The 24,049-nt window shown below is 38.6% G+C and overlaps 1 protein-coding gene across 3 annotated transcripts in view; it reads right to left on the bottom strand.

Annotated features, from left to right (window-relative positions):
* DNAH3 (dynein axonemal heavy chain 3) overlaps positions 1-24,049 on the bottom strand; it is a 171,507-nt gene that overhangs the window by 40,792 nt on the left and 106,666 nt on the right. For all 3 annotated transcript variants that reach the window (XM_038540141.1, XM_038540140.1, XM_038540142.1), the window contains 8 exons: positions 13,720-13,823; positions 11,000-11,294; positions 9,011-9,190; positions 4,388-4,511; positions 4,142-4,298; positions 3,753-3,896; positions 2,021-2,687; positions 275-440 (listed from right to left, as the gene is read on the bottom strand). In XM_038540141.1, coding sequence (XP_038396069.1) covers positions 275-440; positions 2,021-2,687; positions 3,753-3,896; positions 4,142-4,298; positions 4,388-4,511; positions 9,011-9,190; positions 11,000-11,294; positions 13,720-13,823 — 1,837 coding nt within the window. The remainder of the gene's footprint in view (positions 1-274; positions 441-2,020; positions 2,688-3,752; positions 3,897-4,141; positions 4,299-4,387; positions 4,512-9,010; positions 9,191-10,999; positions 11,295-13,719; positions 13,824-24,049) is intronic.

Below are 24,049 nucleotides of genomic sequence, written 5' to 3'. Positions count from 1 at the left end.
TCACCCCTACTGAGACTATATGCTCTAAAACTGAAATAGCTATATTATTAGAGCTTGGTTCTCACAGCTCTGACAACAGTGCATCTCCAGGACAATTCTGAACAATGAAATTTCACTCTTTTTTTCAGCAAAAGTGTCTTATTAAATATCTAACTAAATGTGATTTTCTATATATAAATTGAGAAATCTTAAAACAATAATAACAATACAGCCAATATCTGGATTTTCCATTTGGATTATTTGGTTAGTGTACTAAAATGCAGCTAATACCTACTCTATCCGAATATTGTCATCAAGCTCCACATCTTCCAGAAATTTGTTGGCTACCAACTCCAGGGCATCTGTGGGCCAGGACTGGAACCAATCAATTGTACAGCAATTGATCAGTGAAGGGAACATCCGCAGGCGGTTCCGGAAGGCATCCCCAATTGGGCTCATGGCTAATGAAAAGCAGACTTGGTTAGTTTCCTTCCTCCAAGGCCAGGAGGCAGGCAGGTCTTTCCAATGATTCTGGTGGGTAAAGGGGTTGGTTTCTTGTTTGGTAACTGAGGAGTGTAATGGAATAGTAATGATGAATGCCTAGGAAGCATAGGGGAATCATAGGATATTTTCATTCAACTTTGTGGTGGGAATTCAGTATAATAGCCTTCTGACTTGACTGGTCTCTCATACCTGTTGTTCTCCTTTCCAGATCTTTTATATCATCTAGCCAGTATGGTTTGTGCTCTTTGATCCTCTTGCTCTATTTGTTCTGACACAGACAAATGGGAGCCATGGATACCACATACATAGTTACTTATGGAAGTTAGTGGGGGGCCATCAGTTTGTTTCTGACCTTATCTCCATCCAAGCACAAATTTGGCCTAAGTTCCATTGATTTTTTTATTTAGGCTCAATGTGGTAGAAGGAGGCATGATGAACAGGTGGAAGTATGAGGATGTCACTGTTGCTGAAGATCAGAGAGAGAAGAGGAAGCTTGGTTTGAGAGGAGAATGGAGAGAATACAGGGGACAGTATGGCATGTGGTCTTATAAAACCAGAGGTTAGGAATTTTGGCATTTATCTTGATAGAAAGCATATTAAGTGTTTAATGTGTGTGTGTGTGTGCACGCATGTATACACAATGATCATATTTGCAATACATGTAAAAAAAAAAACCATCCTAGGTCAGTGGAACAGAATAGTCTGGAATGGACAAGAGTGGACCTAGAGAGAATGGTTACAAGGTTGCAGAAGTGAGGCTGGACAAATGATGGTAGTTTAGCTAATGCAAAGGTGGTGGAGATGGAGATAAATGAGTGGATATGAGAGAAAGCAAGGAGGTAAAAATTGACAGGACATGGTGGCATGAGAGAAAAGTATTAAATATAACCCCTAGGTTTCTGGATAGATTGGGGATGTCATTCACAGAGAGAACTCCAGATGTGAGACCACAGGGTAATGCACTAAATGGAAGGAGAAGGTTCAGAGGAGAATTTAGAGAATTGAGAAGAGTACAGGGGGATGGGCTAGATGGGTGATGAGTATTAAGGAGGGCACTTGTGATGAGCACTAGGTGGTGTTCTCCTCCAGAAACCAATATGGCACTGTAAAATTTAAATTAAAAAGAGGAGGCACATGGGTGGCTCATTTGGTTAGGCATCTGACTCTAGATATTAGCTCAGGTCATAATCTCAGGGTCATGAGATCAAGCCCTGTGTTGGGCTCAGTGCTCAGTGGGAAGTCTGCTTAAGATTCTCTCTCTCCCTCTCCCTCTGCCCCTCCCCCTATTCTCTCTCTTTCTCGCTCTCTCTCTGGAATAGATAAACAAATCTTAAAAAAAAAAAGAATTGAGAAAAGTGGAACAGTTTTAAAATAGTAGTTTAGGGGAGAGTCATTTTCCACAGGAATTCAGGCACAAACCCCTGGGTGAGTGCCATGGTTGGATCAATCCTTGGACCACTGTAAGAGGACCACTGTAAGAAGACTGAGTTTAGAGCACTCCGGAGGAAAAGGGCAAACTGCATTTGCTTCTTCTTACCAAGGACAATGTGGAGGTTCTTCTTCACCCTGTCAATAAAGAAGTTATACATAGAAAGAGGAGTGACTTCAATCTTCTCGCCTTCTGTCCTGACTGCCATTTGCATTTTCTCTACAAGGTCAGCCTTCTCATCAGCTGGGAAGATGTTGGGCACATCCCCTGTGTTTAGAAGCATGTTGATGTCCTCAACAAATGATTCATCCTTGATCTGGTTATCAGTGAAGAGGAACACGGTCCTCTTGGTGGCCACTCCGACCTGCAGCATAATCTTCTTCAGGTCTTCCCGCCAGTCATAGCTTGAGTAGTTCTTGGTGATTTCAATCTGATACAGCTCATATGAGTTCATGAATGTGGACAGTTTGCTGGCACTCTGCCGCCCACTGCCCCCAATCCCTACCAGGAGCAAGTGGCCTTTGTCCTGCTTCAGGACCCTACAGATCCTGGAGATGTGCTCAATGGCAAACCTGAACATGACCAAGGACATAGGGGCCTTGCTGATGTTGTTGAACTCTTCCAGGTAGTACTCCATGACCACTGTGAGCTGTTTTAGGTCAGTGATCTCATCATAGATTTTTGGGTCACTTTCTGGCTTGAAGAAATCTCCAAAGAAGAGACTACGGATATTATCATCAACTATCTTTCCAGTGGGTGACAAGTGGATGAGGACCTGTGGAAAAGATAAATTTCAGCCGGCATTCCACAAGTGGCCCAACTAAGATGGCACTGGGAAGTATAGAGAGAGGGAACAAGAGATATGTTTGTTTCCTCTGAGCATATTCTCCAGAGTGAGGGTTCATCAATAGTTTTTTTAAAACATAATATATGGATCTTATGGTTATAAAGACTATGATGAAGGGACATTAGAGAAAAAAGCATGAAAGTGATAGTTAATCTGTTTGTCAAATGGTTAAAATATTGGTGGTCAGGCTGTGAGAACCCAGCAGTGGCATCATTTTTTTATGTGCTTGTTCCTTCACCAAACAAACGTACAGGTGTTATCCCTGGTCTCCACTCTGTTGCAAGAGTAGGAATGTTCTAGATGCTTTCTCTTCCTGATAATGGAACCTGGCAGTGCTTTTGTACTTGGCCCCTGGATACAACATGAAACACCTGCAATTTTTCTGTGGTGAAATCACAGTTTCTTAAAAACAGAGGTACAACTAGATGAGGGAAACCATGGCTCTCTTCTACTTGGGCTTCACCAGGGCCTCAGTTAAACCATAAAAATTTCACAGTTCATTTCTCAACTCAGAAACTAATTAACCTTAGAAAATTATTTTAAGTTGATTATAAACAATTACATCAGATCATAAGCCACTTTGAATGGATACAAATGTATATGCTATCAGGGAAGTGAGGCAAAATTGGGCCAAGTATATTATCATCAAACCTAGTGACTAGTTGACTCAATTCCATTTCCTGAGATTCGGAAAACAGAGCCATGAGTCTCCACTAGGAAGGAAAGTTGAAATCTGGGGATCCCTGGGTGGCTCAGCAGTTTAGTACTGGCCTAGGGTGTGATCCTGGAGTCCCGGGATCAAGTCCCACGTCGGGCTCCCTGCATGGAACTTGCTTCTCCCTCTGCTTGTGTCTCTGCCTCTCTCTGTGTCTCTCATGAATAAATAAATAAAATCTTTAAAAAAAAAAAGAAAAAGAAACTTGAAATCTGAGACTAACATAGTCAAATATTTGGAATCATTTCTGGGGCCGAATGCTCATAGGGTCTGCTTACCTTCTCCATGGTCTGCTTGAAGCAACTGGATGTGGTTTCCTTCACCATGTTGAAGAAGACCTGCCTGTCCTCATGGTCAATCAGACGGTCGTAGAAGACCCGATAAACCTCATGGATCCAAAGCCGGATAAATTTTTCCACATCCTGAAAATCCAGAGTTAATTATTTATGTAAATGGAAGGTGGTACCTGAGCTGGTATTTCTCAAACAGTTCCTAAATCTTGGGATTGACTGAGTATTAAACAAGATAATGTTTACAAAATACTTAGCACAATACCTACCAGAGACAAATGCTTAATAAAAGTTAGCTATTACTATTATCATTGTTTGTTCCATATAGCCACGGATATTGCTGAATGAACTTGATAACAGAAATAATAGTGTCTGACCTGCAGGTGGGTGTGAGGGCAGAGCAGTACCCCTTGGATAACCCGTGAAAAGTCCCGTAGGTTAAAGACATAATGAGACTTGGAGGGAGTTGGCAAGAAATTCTCCACTGCAGCTTTATAAATTGTCATAGTAGCTTGTACCAGCATCTTTCCATACCTTAGGAGGAAGAGAAAGGCAGATTCATCAAGGAGGAGCCAGAACTGAGGATCCAGGCCAATACTGAGGAAGACATAGGGACCTCTTACCTTAAGAATATCACGTCAAATCCTTTCCCAAAATGCCAGTCAGCAATTGAACTGAAAATCTTGGTTAAAATGTCATCCTCAAAGGCATTGATGGAAACAATATTTAGATGGCGAGTGAATCGTCCTGGAAAACATATAAACTCATACCTATCTCCTGGGCCTTGTGATCCTGGGACATAGAAGAGTATGTTTTCCTCTGCCTTATTTTTCTAGAGCTATGCTATGCAATATGGCAGCCTCTAACCAGATATGGCTATTTAAACTTCATTAATATTAAATAACATTAAAAATAATTTCCTCAGTCTCACTAGCCACATTTCAAGTGCTCAGGAGTAACATGTGACTAATGGCTGGCTATTGTATCATATAATGCAAACACAGAACATCTCCATGATTGCAGTAATTCTATTAATAGCACTAGACTAGTGTTCAAGATTGTTTTTAAAAGTGAAGGCAATATGTGATCATTGTAAAATAGTCAATTCAGAAATACTTCTATAGAAAGTGAGCATCATCTTTGACTTACCTCTCACATACCAAATCCATTCTTCCCCCAATTAACTACTATTAAATTGGTATCCTTACATATCTATCTATATTTACCTACCTGTCTTTTTTTTTACTTACCTGTCTAATGTTAGATATCTATTTATATTTATATATACATATCAGCTTTATTGATATAATCCACATACTATATAATTCACCCATATAAAGTATACAATGCAATTGTTTTTTAATATTTTAGCTGTACAACCAATACCACAATTGATTTTAGAACATTTTAATCACCTCAGAAAGAAATCTTGTACCCATTAACAGTTAATTTCATTTCCTTGGAGCTCTTGGCAATGAAAAACCTATTTTCTACTTCTATAAATTTATCTGGGGATCCCTGGGTGGCGCAGAGGTTTAGTGCCTGCCTTTGGCCCAGGGCGCGATCCTGGAGACCCGGAATTGAATCCCACGTCGGGCTCCCGGTGCATGGAGCCTGCTTCTCCCTCTGCCTATGTCTCTGCCTCTCTCTCTCTCTCTCTGTGTGTGACTATCATAAATAAATAAAAATTTTAAAAAATAATAAATTTATCTGTATATCTGTTTTTTTTAAAGCATTTTATTATATAAAATAAAATGCAGATACTGAAAACCAGAGAAAAACGAATACAAAGTTTGGTGGGTCATCATAAGGTCAACAGCCTTACATATACCATCCAAATAAAAAAAAATCAAGCTTTGCCAATCCTCCATAGATGCCCCTCCACATATCCCATCCCAAAGATAGCCTTCTATCTCTCTCCAAAGATTACTACTATCCTGACTTTTACAGTAATTTGCTGTCTTGCATTTCTTTATGTTTTTATCTCTCAAGTGTTCATTCCTACACACCAGAGTTTAATCCTCCCAATTAAAAAAAACAATTGATATGTTTTTTTAAAAGATTTTATTTATTTATTCATGAGAATACACAGAGAGGAGAGAGAGAGAGAGAGAGAGAGAGAGAGGCAGAGACACAGGCAGAGGGAGAAGCAGGCTCCATGCAGGGAGCCTGACATGGGACCCGATCCAGGATCACGCCCTGGGCTGAAGGTGGTGCTAAACCGCTGAGCCACCCCGGCTGCCCTGAAGTGTTTTTTTAAGTCTCTTTAATCTATAGGTTCTCCTCCTTCCATCCCTTTCTTTCATCTTTTGTTTGTTGAGTATCTGGTTGTTCGATCTGTAGAGTTCTCACAGTCAGTATTTTGCTGATTGCATACTCATGGTGCAGTTAATTCTGTTCCTCTATCCTCATATGCATTTCAAAGTAATTTGCACCTGGATCTAGACATCTGATCTGATCAGGTTCAGATTCAGTTTCTGGCCAAATGGTAGGTGGTAATACATTCCTTCATTAGATGGAAGGAATGATGTCTCTCCTGTGATATTGGTAGCTACAGATGCTCAATGGCTAGATCTATTAATTCACTCATTAGTGTAAAGTGGTGATATTTTGATTCTATCATCTCTTTTTCATATATTAGCCGGAATATTTTTATAAAGAGACACTTACCCTTATCTAGGATTTGCTTATACCATGGTACATTTCAAATAATAGTCAGGATAAACGTTTGATTCCATTTATTTATCAGTTTTCAAGATAATAAATTGGTTCCTTACCATCCTCTGAAAATGACCAACCATCATCGTTATTATAGACTAATGGATTTAAATATATTTTGATAAATTTCAATCCATTAAAATCATCGTTGAAACTCTAATTTTCCCATCTTTGGCCAGTGAGAGCTTCCTTATGTTGCCAACTGAGTCCTGTTGACATGACTATTTAATCCTTTTTTTTTTTTTAAGATTTTATTTATTTATTCATGACACACACACACACACACACACACACACACACATACACACACAGGCAGAGACACAGGCAGAGGGAGAAGCAGGCTCTATGCAGGGAGCCCAATGTGGGACTTGATCCCAGGACTCCAGGATCACGCCCTGGGTCGAAGGCAGGCACTAAGCTGCTGAGCCACCCAGGGATCCCCAACTGTTTAATCTTTGAAAGCTTTCTCATTATCTGGTATATCAAGAAGTTACAAGCTCATCTTGTATATCTTCTGCCCTAGCTATGCTCTGGTTCCTTTCAGTAGGAAACTGGATTTCAAGATAATCCAGGTACTAGGCATGTTCAGTGTTAATGAGATGTTTATTATTTCCTAGACCTAGTACATCAGTGGACATCATGAGTTACTACTGATATTTCTAATATAGGATTCTAGGGCTTTCACTTAATTTCATCTACATTACATCTCCTTTCTTCCATACTGAGACTCCTGGTTCTCAAGGACACAAGTGTCAGTGGAAAAAGAAACTTCCACAGTAACTCTTGTGTAATCCTACTTTACACAAAGCTCTTAGAATAAGAACCTACTACTACTACCAATTATGGTAACTGAAGACTCTTTAAAACTTTTTGTACTAGCTATCCTCATCTCTCCTCCATTTTTAAAAAGATTTCTTTTAAAAAATATATTTTATTTAAATTCAATTTGCCAACATATAGTCTAACACCCAGTGCTCATCTCATTAAGTGCCTTGCTTAGTGCCTGTCACCCATGGTTTGTCTTCCTCTCTAATTTTTCCTCACTCAGTTTCCCTCCTTTCCCTTATAGTCCCTTTCACTATTTCTTATATTCCACATATGAGTGAAACCAAAGACAATTATCTTTCTCTGATTAACTTATTTCACTCAGCATTATACCTTTCCTCCATTTTCAATTGTTCTATATTTCTGACACTGAGTCTTATAGCCTGTACCTATTATAATCTCTCTTAGGTAGTCTTAGTTCAACAGATAATAGTATATTTAATGCTTACTACAGGTTGTTATATCAACCTCTTTATAGTTATTTTCATCAAGTGAAACTCATTTTCTAGTAGGTTCCCGAGAATGGGCTTGTGGAAGTAAATCTGAGTTCTTGCATTCTGATCACAGTTTTCCTTTTATATGTGAAAGTCAGCTTTGCTGGTTATAAAATCCTTGACTCTTATTTTATTTCCTTGAACATCTTAAATATAATATTTCATTTTCTTCTGCATAAAGCATTGTGGTTAGACAGTTTTAAGATGCTCTAATTTTATTTATCTTAAAAGTCATGTAGTCTTTTGTGCCTAGATGCCCAAAAGATTTTTTCCTTTTCTTTAAAGTCCAGCAATTTTACTAGTGCATGTCTTGGTAGTGATCATTATTGAGTCTGTATTGGACTAAATAAGATTATCCTGTCCATTTTCCTTATGGTAAATTTTACAGATAAGAAGATTAAATGTCAGGGGGGAGAGTGAGGTCAAAGAATCTTAGGTTTGGGATCCCTGGGTGGCGCAGCGGTTTGGCGCCTGCCTTTGGCCCAGGGCGCGATCCTGGAGACCCGGGATCGAATCCCACATCGGGCTGCCGGTGCATGGAGCCTGCTTCTCCCTCTGACTATGTCTCTGCCTCTCTCTCTCTCTGTGACTATCATAAATAAACAAAAATTAAAAAAAAAAAAGAATCTTAGGTTTAAAAATGGTATTAAGATTCTTAAACAATAATGTATCTCAGAATTAAAATACAGATCCTGGAAGAATCCAGTTGCCCCTGAAGCAAATGTATTTCTGAACTGTCAGGTGATAGGGAGAACTCTTATTTGTTTTTTTGTTTATTATTATTATTATTTTGCTTAGGCCACTTTCGTTTAGTTGTTTTATCGCTGGCAATCTGAAGAACTGTAAAAAACAAAACAGGTGAATCTGTTATCACTCCTGCTTGAGAACCTCTGGTCTAACCTCCTGCCTGGAATACATGCTGGCTACTCCTTTTCATATGGAGAGTTCCTCCAGGGAACTCTGTCCCTCCAGAGCCTAGCCAAAGACTCTCACATTTTCTTTTCATCTTCAGGTCCATTTCACACAACTTCCAACATGAAGTCTTCAAATTCCACTCCCTAGAGTGGGCCCAAACCCTTCTAGCTACAGCCTAAATATACTTTTATCCATCTTCCATCAGGACAGAGTGCCCTGTACCAACCATCCATCCACAAAGGTTGTCTGGCTCTGCTAGACAATGAAGAGGAATGAACTTTCTCTTTCACGTACCAGTAATGTCATTCCTTCCTCCCCCGGGGGGCCCCATGGCTGTCACAAGCAGCACATCCACAATGTCCAGCTTATTTGTGTCCTTCTTGTCAAACCAGCAACCATGGTCAATCCATTGCCTCAAGAGCTCAATGGGAGGCTGGGCCCCATACACCTCTTTGGCTGGCATGTTGAGGTCATCTGGGGAAAGAAGGCATGGCCACACATTGTAAGTCTTTGGGATCTCTTGCTTTCAGAGGAGGTATTAGATGACTATTCCCTTTATGGAGAGTCTGTTCCTAGTTGTCCCATTCCCACTCTAGGCAGGGCTCAGCCAGTGGATATTTTAACCATATGGGAAGAGGATTTCTGGGTTCTGGGCTCTCCTATTTCATTGAGATGTCTGCTTATTGTGACTTTAAGGATGCATGGATTGTCATCAACAAAGAGGCATTTAATCTTTTTCCCATTCCATCAACCACAATATATTGATTCTCTACTGTGCGCTGGATATTTTGTTAGTTTCTGGGGATATGGTGGTGAGGAAGACTGTCATACTCCCAGCCAACAGGGTACATAATTCAACCACCAGGTAACAACTGAAACCCAATGAGAGAAAAGTTTTGAGCTAGGGTTTTGAGGATCAAAACCGAAATGGCAGAGAAAGTGACTTTCTCAAGAGCAAAAATTGATTTCCCCCAATATCATATTATAATCCAGTCACTGCACATAGAAGGCACTCAATAAAATGGAAGCTCTCTTAATTTTCCCCTGAAAATGGATTGAATGCCCAGTTTGTATCAGATAACATTTCAAGGGTTTTATACATATCTCATCTAATCCAAATAATGACTTTATAAGGAAGATAGTATTACTTTTATGTTAGATATGAGGAACTGAGAGTCATGGAAGTTAAGTCACAATATGCCTAGGAGTAGAAAGTGATATTTGAACCTAGATCTGTTTGGTGACAAAGCTTAAATTGTTTCTGGATATTACCCTAAGAAATAAGAAGGAAGAACAGTTTGGGGAGAAGGGGAAAGGGAAGAAAAGAAAGGAAAAACAAAATAAAATTGGATTTCTGCCTTTAAGAAGCTAATGTTAGTGGGCAAGGATTTAAATTACACATAATATTCACTATCAATACATAAAATTTAAGGACAGGACATGGAATAACCCAGAAGAGGATGGCATTACTTTTATTAAGTGACAACCCTATGAGTTAGCAGTAAGATAGTAGAAAATATAATGTATTTGTCATAAAAAACAACAACAACCTGGGTTTGGGTCATGGCTCCAGAATTTTCTAGATGTTTGACAGAATTTAACCATCTGGAGCCATAATTAGCTGACTAGTAAAATGATAATGATGGTTAGCAACCTCACAGGGATGTTAGGGTCAAATGAAATAAATGAGGAAGTGCTTTGTAAACAGGTAAAATCCTGGGAAAATTCAATGTGCTTATTTCACAAATACTTATTTAGCAACTCTTAAGTTACTTCATTTACTGATAACATTTCTCTGACACAAAATGGAACAAGGAGTTTATCACAAAGTGAGTGTTGTTTTTGGAGATGCAAGAGGGTAAACACCCTTCTGGAACTAATTTTCACTATAAGGTAACCTTGCCTGATCCAAAGGCTTATCTTCATCTCAGGAGAAACTGGGAGCCTACCTGAGGCAAAAATGCCTGGACTATATCTTACTTACTGAAAATCTGACATATAGTACTTGATCAAGAAATACATGGTAATGAAAGAAAGAAAGGAAAGGAAAAATTAAATTAAAGATGAGAGAAAAGGAGGGAAGGAAGGGGGAAGTAGAAGGAAAAAGGAAGGGAAGAAGGATAGAGAAGAAAAGGGGAGGGAAGGAATACTAAATTATATTAGTCAGAAATACATCATTTCTTAGAGAGAGTAAAAGGGCTGTACAGTGGTCCTACAAAGGGGGTTGTGGTTGCTGCAGCATAGAAGAATCTGGTTGTGCTCAGATTCAGGCTAATGTCTTACCCACAAATACCACCGCTTTCTTCCCTATGGGAGGCCCAAAAAGGCCCTTCCGCCGCCGATCCAGCTTGGACATGATGATATCCTGAGTCTGATTAGCTGAGGTTCGGGCAGAAAAATTGATGAAGTTGGGTAGGTAAGTGTTTTTGGGAAGGCGAAGAAGGAAATTGTTGGTAATGACTGATTTGCCAGTGCCTGTGGGCCCCACAAACAGCACTGGAATTTCATGGTCCAGATAGGTTTTCAAGAAGAAGGACTGTCTGGCTGTCTCCATTGTGGGGATGATGAGTTCTGAAACCTGTACCACAAAGACATGGGACAGTCTTGTTACTGGGCCAGGAGGCTGGGTCGGCACTTGGGAGACTTATTATCCATTAAGCTTCATCCCTTACTATCTTTATGACCTTGAGTGAATATTTAACTCCACTGGGGACCTTAGTTTCTTCATCTGTGAGACAGGATAATAAAGGCACCCAGATCACCAAGCTGTTTTGAGGATTAAATAAGATCATACATGTCAAGATGGGCATTTTGGGCTCTGTTTTGTAGATGAGGAAACTGAGGTCCAGAGCTCTTCTGCAATTTGCCCAAGTAACACAGCAAGTGTGGAAACACAGGGACTTGAATTCCAGCTTGTCTGATTCCAAAGTCTATATCATGGTATAGGTACCAATTACACTAAGGACCAGTCTATAGCTGTTGTCCCCTGAGATCATTGCTCTGAACCAACCCATCTGCCTTGCCCCAAAGTCCACTTCCCATATGTCATCTCTACTCCAGGCTTGGGAGGGTCGGGTGTGACTCTCAGCCCCCATTCCCTGCACTTATTCCTGATCTGCTTTTTCCAACACTCAGATCCCCACTTAACCTTTTTTTTCTTTTTTCCAATATGGCCATTATTACACTCTTCCTGGTATTCAGCCCCCAAATGGATTCTAAGGGCTTGGTCTTGGGCTCCTGGAATCCCTATTACTTTGAGTAGAATACCTTACCTTAGCTTGACTTCCTTGAGCCTGAACCCTTGTAACCATTTGGCTACATTTGGTCCCTCTGTGGGAAGAGAGGAGGGGACTGGAAGATGTATATCATATGCTGACATCTCCTTACATGCCTAGGCTGGAAGGGGCTCCTTATATGGAGCCACTGTGTTGCACACCTCCAGAAAGCCCCATGCACATTGTGGTTTATGGAAATGGTGTCCCTAAAGCAAAGCTAGACCAAAATACCAATGGTGCAAACTGAGTCTGTACATACAGAGCAACATGGCAGCTCTCTGTGTACTAATAGAAAAAGGCTGGGCTACTTTTGATAAGTAATTTACTCAAAGGAAAAGGAATAGACAGGGCAGGAATTGAAGTGTAGAGGAAGAGAATTAATAGGTTTTGAACTATGGAGGGTTTGCCTGCATTATCCCCTGCAGTTTTCCCAGTAACCCTCTGAGGCTGGAGAATTACTGGCTCACCTGTCCAAAGCCACAGAGCCAGGAAGTGGTGCTGAATGCAAGGCCAGGCACAAGATGCTTATTTTGCTACCAAGATGAAATTTAAAGCAAGTTGGGTTTCAGAGATTTTTAATTTCAGAGACTAGAACACTTGACAAAGGGAAAATTTTTAGCAGAACTTAGAATCTCTCTGAGTTGGACAATCTTATTTGTATGAATTCAGCACAATTTCAAACCCCTGGAGTTCAGATGACTAAGCTCTTTAAGGTGAATTCAAGTTTTGGACCTCCATGCTTGGGGCTTCTGAACAACACTCAGCCTCCAGAGTGTGTCCTAAATTCAGCACACATCTACCTCTGCTTATCACACCATCTTCAGGATCAGCTGTGGTCCTGCTAGCTGTCTGACTTGATTGTCAATATTCCCACTTTTCCATCCACTGTCCACCACTCAATTTGGGGCCTGAATGATCTGCAATCACCCCCAGAAAGATAAAGTATGTCCGCTACATATTACTAACAGGCAAATTTTCCACAAAGAAATGAGCAGGAGTTGTAGCTGAATCATCTGTTAACCAGAAAACCTGTAAATCAGCACTGTTTTTCTAAGAATCCTCATCAAGGGAATTTTTTGGGAATTTTGAAGAAAAGGCAACAATCTTTTTTGGCTGAGATGTCTGAGAGGTAAGACCTATCACCACCTGGCATTGATAACTGATCACATGACAGTGCTAATAATCAAAATAGTAACTGACCTAGATCTAGCACATAACATGTGCCACGTGTTCATGCAGAGTGCCTTCAGTTCTTGCAAACACCCTTTTTTTTTTTAAAAAAAAGAAGATTTTATTTATTTATTCATGAGACACAGAGAGAGAGAGAGAGAGAGAGAGAGAGAGAGGCAGAGACGCAGGCAGAGGGCAAAGCAGGCTCCACGCAGGGAGCCCGACGTGGGACTCGATCCTGGGTCTCCAGGATCAGGCCCTGGGCTGAAGGCAGCGCCAAATCGCTGAGCCACCTGGGCTGCCCACAAACACCCTTTAAGTATTTCTCTTCTATTGTGTAGTTGAGTAACTTGAAGCAAAGAGTGTGAAGGCTGAGTAAGGAATCTGCATCTAATTCTAAAGCCCATGCTTTTGAAGGTTGATCTAGCTCATGTTTAAAACTTTTTCTAAAGAAAGTTTTCAAAAATGTGAATACAGAACTGATGTTAACTCCTCCACCTTGTGAAAATTCAGGCAATTTTAGAAAACAAAACTCTAGGACAAATGCCTCTCTTTTACCTTTGCATTAGCTGGGATATTTTCCTCCTCTTTGGTGATATATTCTGTCCATGTGTACCAATGTCCACCACCTTGCTTGAGGAAATAAAAATCATAGATGCTTCCTGGATTCAAAGACACAGGACAGGTCATCAGTACATTACATTTCATACTTAAGGTATTTTATCACTCAGCTAGAGCCATCTAAATGTGTAACTACCAGTACTGGCAGAGCTGTGGTGAAACTTACATTAATGGTAACTGTATAAATTGGAAAAACACCTTTCAAAGAGTAGTGACCTTGGGATCCCTGGGTGGTGCAGCAGTTTGGCGCCTGCCTTTGGCCCAGGGCGCAATCCTGGAGACCCGGGATCGAATCCCACGTCGGGCTCCCGGTGCATGGAGCCTGCTTCTCCCTCTGCCTGTGTCTCTGCCTCTCTATCTCTGTGTGTGTGTGTGTGTGACTGTCATAAATAAATTTTAAAAAATTGTGATTTCCTTAAAAAAAAAAAAGAGTAGTGACCTTATCATTTGTATAAAAAATGGTAGGTACTAATTATACAAATAGTTATTTTAACAATGTAAAACAAGAAGTATTGAAAAGAACAGCAAAAGAAGACAATAAATCAAATCTTACATCCAGAAATAACTTTTGATGGTAACCTTGGCTTTCTCTTTAGGGACACAAATACACTGAACATGGAAGGACGGATAAAAGTAAAGGATTTGATAAGGACAGGATCTTTGATATTACATATTATACCATTATATATTATACTATAATATATTAATATTAGTGTACACATATATAATTACATATCACATATAAAAACTATTACATTATACATAATCTATCATATACTATTTTTTATTAATGTTTTTAAATATTTTATTTATTTATTCATGAGAGACACAGAGAGAGAGTCAGAGACATAGGCAGTGGGACAAGCAGGCTCCCCACAGGGAGCCTATACCAGACTCTATTCCAGGATCACGACCTGAGCCAAAGGCAGACGCTCAATCACTGAGCCACCCAGGTGTCCCTATATTATACTATTTTAAAATAAAGATGTTAAATTTCATTTCACTTAACTCTAGCAGAAGAAAAGGAGCCTGAGTAAAACTGAAGGACCTGTTAAACTTCAGATAAATCATGATTTACTATAAGAGATATTAGTTTCTAAAAGATGTTTTTTGGGAAAAAATTGAGGTATGATTGACATATAAAATAGTTTCTGGTGTACAACATAATGATTTGATATTTGTATATATTGCAAAATGATCATCACAGTAAGTCTAGTTAACATTTGGGATCATGACCTGAGCTGAAGGCAGTCACTTAAATGACTGAGCCACTCAGGTGCCCCCTTTTAAAAAAATTTTTATTTTTAAAGCTTTATTTATTTGTTTTAGACACACACACACACACACACACACACACACAGAGCAAGGTAAGAGGGGCAGAGGGAGAGAAAATCTTAAGCAGACTCTGGGCTGAGCGTGGAGCCCAACACTGGGCTTGATCCCAGGACCCTGACATCATCATGACCTGAGCCAAAACCAAGAGTCAGATGCTTAACTGGCTGTGCCATGGTAAGGTTTTCTTTTTAGATTCATTCATTCTGTCTGTCTGCCTCTTTCTTTCTGTCTCATGTTTGTAGTTTCCATATCATTTTTGCTCTGATATAATGAAGTAAGTTCTTCTTGACATCTTTCCCAACGTTATCTGAAGCCAATTTATCTTCCCTACTTTCCTGACCACAATTCAAGGATTGGTCTGGCTTTCTTTTCTGTAGCATGAAGTTACAGGGTTGGGTAAAAGGAAATATTCAATTGCCCTTCCTGGAAATCTGGGCTGTATACTCCCTTTCTACAATTTGGCCAATTTTTCTAAACTATGGTTCCCAACCCAGCTAGTGACATACCCCACACTCCTATAGCATTCATCTCACAACTCTGACACAGCATAGAGCTCTGGAAGATATAAACCCTGGTAGTTGCTCCCACCTGTACTAAGATCCTACAGGAGCATACAGGGGCTTCACATGTCCAAGGGTTTCTCTTAGACATTGTTCACATCTGCAGGCACCATCTGCTTCTCTCCACTGTAATCTGGTGATGACCAGGGAGAACTCTCAAGATTTTGTCAACTCACTACCTTTCCTCCCAACATTGCTCTTAGGAGAAGAGTGGGGTGGTGGATTCTGGGTTGAGAGATAGAACACGCCAGATCGTGTGCTTCTCTGTCCACCACTTTTCAATGCTTAGAAAATCAGGTTGGAACATTTCCTGAAGCTATTGCTGGGAAAATTTTAGGCTAAAATTGTCATTGTTGTTTTTGTTCATTTCCTTAGGTATTATCTCTTATCCTACATCACTCTGCAGCTTTACCTAGAAGTTAATCTGGCATAACACTTTTAGAAAGCAATCTGGCATTAGGCTTACAGAGCTACAAAAATGTTCTGTAGTCTAAGTCAGAAATCCCACTTCTGGGAATTTGTCATAAGGAAATAATTCACAATGAAAATAATCTCTATACATGAGTATGCAGCACCATCTGTGATAGCAAAAATTTGGAAATCATTTACATGTCTCACATTAGGAGACCAGTCAAAGTTATGTCTTATGAGATGAATGGATTATTTTGCAAAAACTAAGTATTAACATTAAAAAATGGTTTTAAGAAACAATGACAGATTGGGGCAACTGGGTGGCTCAGGCAGTTAAGCATCTGCCTTCAGCTCAGGTCATGATCTCAGGGTCCCGGGATCAAGCCCTGTGTCAGGCTCCCTGCTCAGTGGTGAGAATGCTTTTCCCTCTTCCTCTGTGCCCCGCAATCCCCAGCTTCTGCTCTCTCCCTCTCTCTCAAATAAATAAATACAATCTTTTTTTAAAAATAAATACAATCTTTAAAAAATGAATGACAGATGACAATAGAATGGAAATAGAATATATATCATTATGGTAACTAGCTACAGAGCTGAAATCAGGTGGACCAGACAGAGAAAAGATTTTTTGAAAACTGAAATACTTGTGACAGGGTAGTATGAACAAAGATACTTTTTGGTCATTTTTATTTAATAGAATTCATTTTCTTTTACAATAAAAGAGGAGACACTAAAAGCATCTGAATCAGAAAATTATTTGTCTCCCTTCTCTGGCTGATATGATTAGCCAGAGCTAGTTTGTGGCTTGATACAGGAACATTAAGGCCAAACAGAAAAGGTTCAACTGAGTAAAAGTAGATTTACCAGCTATGTGACCTTGGCTAAGGTTACCATTTGTTGTACACCTGTAAAATGAGTCTGATTTTACGTCAAGCTCAGAAAATCGCTGCAGAGGATAAATGAAATACATATGTCAGACATGTTGCATAGCTCTGAGCACACAGATAAGCACTGAAAAGATTTGGCTCTAGGTCTCTGGTTCTTACCAGAGCAATGGTTCCTGTTCACTCTGTACTGTGATTTTAACCCAAATTCTGGTCCAGAAAGGAGAGAACAGTAGAAATAGTACAAATCCATGTAATTCTATTACCTCTGACCATCTCCTACTTTACTCTGTGCTCCTCTCTGACACTTGAGAGAATAAGGTAGATTTTTCAAAAAAGAAGTGAATTTTCAAAGGCACCCAGTGAATAGGTGTATAAAGGGAAATTTAGCACTTTCTGGACAGGTAAATCTCTGGGTTGACAAACAAGGATCCATGCTAGATGATGTGAACCTAACCTTGAGAGAATCCCCTAAAGGCCTGTTTGCTTTCCTTAATGTATGCTCCCCACTGTAGTTCCTCCAGCATTTATCTCAGAAGTCCACTAATACCACAGCTCCTGAGCATGAAAAGCTTAGAACACAATGCCTTGTAAGGTCAGGGAAGGCCTCCTTGGAGCTCTTACCATGAAATTTCTAACCCTGGGTCTTTGTGGAAAGGCTAGAAAGGCATTTTAATCTTTTGAAGTTGGTAATAAGAAAGTATACTCAGAGCCAGACATGAGAGGTCACATATTCCATGATTTTGTACATATGAAATACCTGGAAAAGGCAAATATAAAGCAGGTGAGTGGTTGCCTGGGGCTAAAAATGGGAACAGGGATTAACTGAAAATGGGCCTGAAAGATATTATTAGGGTGATGAAAATGTTCTGAAATTGGATTATGGTGACAGTTGCACAACTATGCAAATTCACTAAAAACCACTGATTTGTACACTTATGTGGGATAATTTTATGTTATGTAAATTATACCTCAATAAAGTTGTTATATATAAAAAAAGCATACTTAGTACTTAAAACATATCTTTTGATTCAAATGGGTTCTGGCTAGGAGTTTTGTAATTTCAAACTAAAATACTTATTAAGGCAGAAGAGAAAGAAGTGGAACGATGTCACTGGGGGAAAAAAAACTGAAAAAAATCTCAGAATCTTCAGCTGGAATGGAAAATCTTACCCTAAGAGATTGCATGAAGAAAGACAACAGAGGCCACCAGGAAACTCAGGTTACAGCCCACACAGAAAACTGGGTAGCTGTTTCTTTGCCCTGCCAGGTATTAATCTGGACAGACTGTCTTATTTTCTCCTCACTAGGAGAGTGAGGGGCAGCAGGGTCTCAGTCCATAACGAGTAAGGAAGAGTCAGGCAGAGCACCTTAGATTCAGAGACATAGTCTTTCAAAGTAAAGAGCCGCAGTTGCCTCTCTGTTGAGGAACTTCCCTTTTCTAGAATGTTCACAGGAAATAAATAGAAAAGGCAGCCTCCAACAGATGGCATTAGTTGATCACGTGTGGTCATTGGATGTTGGCCATCCTATTGTTCCTTACTGTAGAACAGAGTTTATAGCACCTGGGTTTATTTTAAAAGTGTTATATGGGGGCATTTCGGTGGTTCAGTTGATTAAGTGTCTGACTCTTAGTTTCAGCTAAGGTCCTGATCTCAGGGTCATGAGATGGACCCCTGTGTTGGGCTCCACACTCAGAGGGGAGTCTGCTTAAAGACTCTTTCTCCCTCTACACACCTCTGCCAGCACCTATGCTCATGCATGCTCTCTGTCCCTAAAATAAATGAATAAATCTTTAAAAAAAATAAAAAATAAAAGTGTCATATGAATATTATTTACCCTGATCATGTCCAAAAGCAGTGAGAAGTTGGAAAACTAGCAGAAAGAGAGATGTATGATTACTATGTTGAAAAAGTAAAGCTTAACTTTCTGTGGACAGATTTACACTGATCACTTGCAAGGTGTCATTGTAGTCTGATAAATGGCCTTTTCGACTCAAATTTGCTTTTAACCAAAGTACTTGCTGCAAAAGAAGGTATGTGAGGAAACCAATTTTCAGTACATGTGGAAATTATGGTTTTTCTTACACTACATCAATTGAGTAGGATGTGGAGGGAGGAGGCAAGGCCATCACAGTAGACAGATGTTATAGGGCAAAGTTACCTAGAAACTCAGTGGGAGCTGTATATATATATATATATATATCACTAGCCCTCCAGCTGCAGAAGGAAAGGAAAGATGTCACAAAGTGGACCAAGAATGAGATCAAGGGCACTTTATGCACCATCTTGGCTGACACAAAGCACGAACAGATTGATCTGAAAGGAAGAGAAAAGCAGAAAATACCATATGGAAACTGTGAAAAAAAAATACTGTAATATAAAGGAATATAACAGGGAAATTATACCTGAAGAACATACCTCTGAACCTTGCTTAATTTAAGGCTCAAAACCAAATTTCAGGATACTGAATGGAATCCTAAATAGAGTACAAAAAGACACTTTTTTTTCTTTTTCTTCTTTTTCTTTTTATTTTTTTAAAAGATTTTATTTATTCATGAAAGACAGAGAGAGAGAGGCAGAGAGAAGCAGAGACACAGGCAGAGGGAGAAGCAGGCTCCATGCCAGGAGCCCGACACGGGACTCGATCCCACGGGACTCGATCCCAGGACTCCAGGATCACACCCTGGGCCAAAGGCAGGCGCCAAACCGCTGAGCCTCCCAGGGATCCCCTTTTTTTTCTTTTTTTTATGAAACAGGGAAAAAAAAGCCATAAGGAGAAAACAGGCTAAGATAAAAATGCAAGATGAGATTTTAAAAAGGAAGATGGATGAGTTAATAGAGATGAGAATGATGGTGACAGTGATAAGAAGACAGCAATAAAAATCACTAATGTTATACCTTTTATATACCATGCTTTTATTCTAAATGTGTTTATATTTGTTAATTCATTTAATTCTTTTTTAAAAAGATGTTATTTATTTATTCATGAGAGACAGAAAGAGAGAGAGAGGCAGAGACATAGACAGAGAGAGAAGCAGACTCCTCACAGGAAGCCCAATGTGGAACTGGATCCCCGCACCTGGGATCACACCCTGAGCCAAAGACAGATGCTCAACCGCTGAACCACCCAGGCATCCCCTAATTCTTTAAATTTATTTTATTTATTTATTTGAGAGGGAGAATGAGTGTGAATGGGGGAGGGACAGAGGGAAAGGATCTCAAGCAGACTCCATGCTGAATGTGGAGCCCAATGTAGGACTCAACCCACAACCCCAGGATCATAACTGAGCTGAAATCAAGAGTTGGATGTCTAACTGACGAAACCATCCAGGTGCCCCATTAACTCATTTAATTCTTATATGAACACCAAGACTGTATACTATTATTATTGTCCCCATTTTATAATTGAGGAAACTGAGAGGGAATAAGCAACTTCCTTAAGGCTAACTAATAAGTTCTGGAGGCAGGATTCAGGCCCTGACAATATGACTTGCTTTTAATCATTACATTAAGAAAGGATAACAAGGAAACAAAAGATAACAATAACAGAACTAAAATCATTCATGGTAGTAAAAGCATAACTGAAGTTGTAGGTGACATACTAAAATGAAAAAAATATGCATCTTAAAAGGAAAAAAAACACAGAAATAAGAAAAGACGTGATAGATATGAAAGCTAGACCATTAAGCTTTCCCTCAATGATGATGACAGAAAGGACTCATCACAATCCAGGGAAAATTTAGAAAAGGAACCTATATTTAGATAAAGTCTGTTAAAAAAAAAACAAAGCAAAACCCTATAATGGAGCATTAAAGAACACAAAAAACCCAATCAGAACATAGGAAAAACAAATACCTGTTACGTATAAAAAATTCAATCTCACTTATAATTAAAAAGAGAAGAAATTAAATTAAATCCTATTTCATACTACAAATGTGAACAGAACATCAAAATACATAAGATAGGTTGGCAAAAATTAATAGAAAAAATCCAATATTACAGTTGGAGACTTCAAGCCCCCTCTATCTGTATTTGACAGATAGTGGGCAGAAAATAAGTGAGGATATAGTTAAATTGAATAGCACCATCACCATCAACTGGACCTCAATGACATTTATAGATTATTTCAACAACAGCAGAATACATTTTTCTCAAGCTCACAAGGAACATTTTCCAAGAGATATCACATTCTGGGCTGTAAAACACACCTTAAAAAATTTAAGGAGTAGAAATCATGCAGTAAATGCTTTCAGACACAATGTAATTAAAGTAGGAATCAGTAACAAAAAGATAACTGGAAGATATCCAAATACTTGAAGATTAAACAACAGACTTCTAAATAACACATGAATCGAAGAAGAGTCTCAGGAGAAATTTTAATATATTTGAAATAAATGATAATGACAACTTAACTTTTTAAATCTGTGGGATTCAGTGAAAGATGAGCTTCTAGAGAAATTTATGGCATTGAATGCATATGTTAGAAAAGAAGAAAGCTCTAAAATTGATCATCTAAGCTTCCACCTTAGGAAACTAGAAAATGAAGAGCAAATTAATTCCAAAATAAGGAGGAGGGATCCCTGGGTGGCGCAGCGGTTTGGCGCCTGCCTTTGGCCCAGGGCCCGATCCTGGAGACCCGGGATCGAATCCCACGTCAGGGCTCCCGGTGCATGGAGCCTGCTTCTCCCTCTGCCTGTGTCTCTGCCTCTCTCTCTCTCTCTCTCTCTCTATCATTAAAAAAATTATAAAAAAAAAACAAAATAAGGAGGAGAAAATAAATAATAAAAATTAAAGCAGAAATCAAGGAAATTGAAAACAGAAAATCAACAGAGATAAATCAACAAAACCAAAAACTGTTTCTTTGAAAAGATTAATCAGATTGATAAACCTCTAGCCAGGCCAACCAAGGGAAAAAGAGAGAAGATACAAATTACTAATATCAGAAATGGAAGAGGAACCATCACTACTGATATCAGGGACATTAGGAGGATAATAAAAGAATAATAGGAACAACTCTATGACCACAAATTTGATAACTTAGATGAAATAAAATAAATTCCTTGAAAGAGATAATTTACCAAAACTCACATAAGGAGAAAGATATAATTTAAAAAGAATGACATATATTAAAGGAACTGAATCAACAATTAATAATCTTCCAAAAGAGAGAGCACTAGACCTGGATGATGAATTCTACTAACCATTCTACTAACCATTTAAGGAAAAAGAATTATACCAATTTCTTACAATCTTCTCCAGAAAATAAAAGCATATTTATTTTTGAGGTCAGCATAATCTTGATCCCAAAACCAAAGACACAAGAGAGGAAGACTACAGACATTATCTCTCACCAAAACAGATGCAAAAATCCTTAATAAAATATTGGCAAATTAAATCTAACAATGTATTTTAAAAAACTACACACCACAATCAACCAGGATTTATTCTAGGTATATAAGGCATAAAATCAATTAATGTAATCTATTACAGGAACAGATTAAAGAAGAAAAATCACATGATCATATCAGTAGAGTTCAGAAAAAACATTTGACAAAATCCAACACCCATTCATGATAAAAACTCTCAGTAAACTAGGTATAGAAGAGGAACTTCCTCAACTTGAGAAAGAACATCAAAACAAAACACCTATGGCTAACATCATACTTAGCATCAGGAACTAGATACTTTCCCCTTAAGATAAGATGCCTCCTCTCATCACTCCTATTCAACATCATATAGGAAGTCCTAGCTTATGCAATAAGATTGTTTCAAAAAGGCAATAAAAGATTGGGAAGGAAGAAATAAAACTGTCTTTGTTTGCTGATGGCAAACATCCATATGATTATCCTGAATGGATAATCATCCATTCAGGAAATCCCAACAGAATTAACCAAACACTACTGGAACTTGTCGGTGATTATAGCAAGATTGTAAGATATAAGGTTAATATACAAAAGTCAAGTGCTTTCCTATATACCAGAAATGAAAAATAGGAATTTGAAGTTAAAAACATAATGCCATTTACATTAGTACAAAATATAAAATACTTGAATAAATCTAATAAAAAATGTAAAAGAGCTATATGAGGAAAATTATAAAATGCTGATGAAGGAAATCAAACAAGATTTAAATAAGTGGAGATAGAATCCATGATTATGGATAGAAAGATTCAAAAGTTCAGGTGTCAGTCCTTTTCAACTTGATCAATAGCTTCAACACAATCCCAGTAAAAATCCCAGCAAATTATTCTGTAGGTATTGAAAACTGGTTCTAAAGTTTCTATGGAATAGCCAACAAAATATTGATGGACAACAAAGACAGAGGACTTATACTACCCAACTTCAAGACTTACTATGAAGCTATAGTAATTAAGACAGTACAGTATTGGTAAAAGAATACACAGATCAGTGGAACAGACTAGAGAATCCAGAAATATGCCCCCACACAAATAGAGTCAAGTGATTTTTGACATAAGAGCAAAGACAATTCAATGGAGAATAGTCTTTTCAAAAACTGGCTCTGGAACAAGTAGACATCTATGGACAAACAAAAGGAACCTAGACTCAGATCTTATATCTTTCACAAAAATTAATTTAAAATGGATAATAGGTTTAAATGCAAAACACAAAACTATAATACTTGTAGAAGATAACATAAGAAAAAATCTAGGTGACTTTGAGTTTGATGTTGACTTTTTCAATACAACACAAAAAGCATGACCCATGAAAGAAAAAAATGGGCAAGGTGGATTCCATTAAAATTCAAAACTTAGGCTCTATTGAAGATACCATTAAGAAAATGAAAAGACAAGACACAGTGTGGAAGAAAATATCTGCAAAACATATCTGATAAAGGAGTTATATCCAGAATACACAAAGAATACTTAAACTATAAGAAAACAAACTCAACCATAAGAAAATAAACAATCTAATTTAAAAATGAGTGAAAGATCTGAACAGTAACTCCCCAAAGGAGATATAGAGGTGGTAAATAAGAATACAAAAAGAGGCTCAAGGGGTGCTGGCTGGCTCAGTCAGTAGAGTGTGGAACTCTTCATTTTGGGGTTGTGAGTACAAGC

Source organism: Canis lupus, chromosome 6, assembly GCF_011100685.1.
Source record: "Canis lupus familiaris isolate Mischka breed German Shepherd chromosome 6, alternate assembly UU_Cfam_GSD_1.0, whole genome shotgun sequence".
Lineage (NCBI taxonomy): Eukaryota > Metazoa > Chordata > Mammalia > Carnivora > Canidae > Canis > Canis lupus.
Note: the sequence above shows the minus strand (reverse complement) of the source record. Positions and strands in the feature narration are given on the sequence as shown.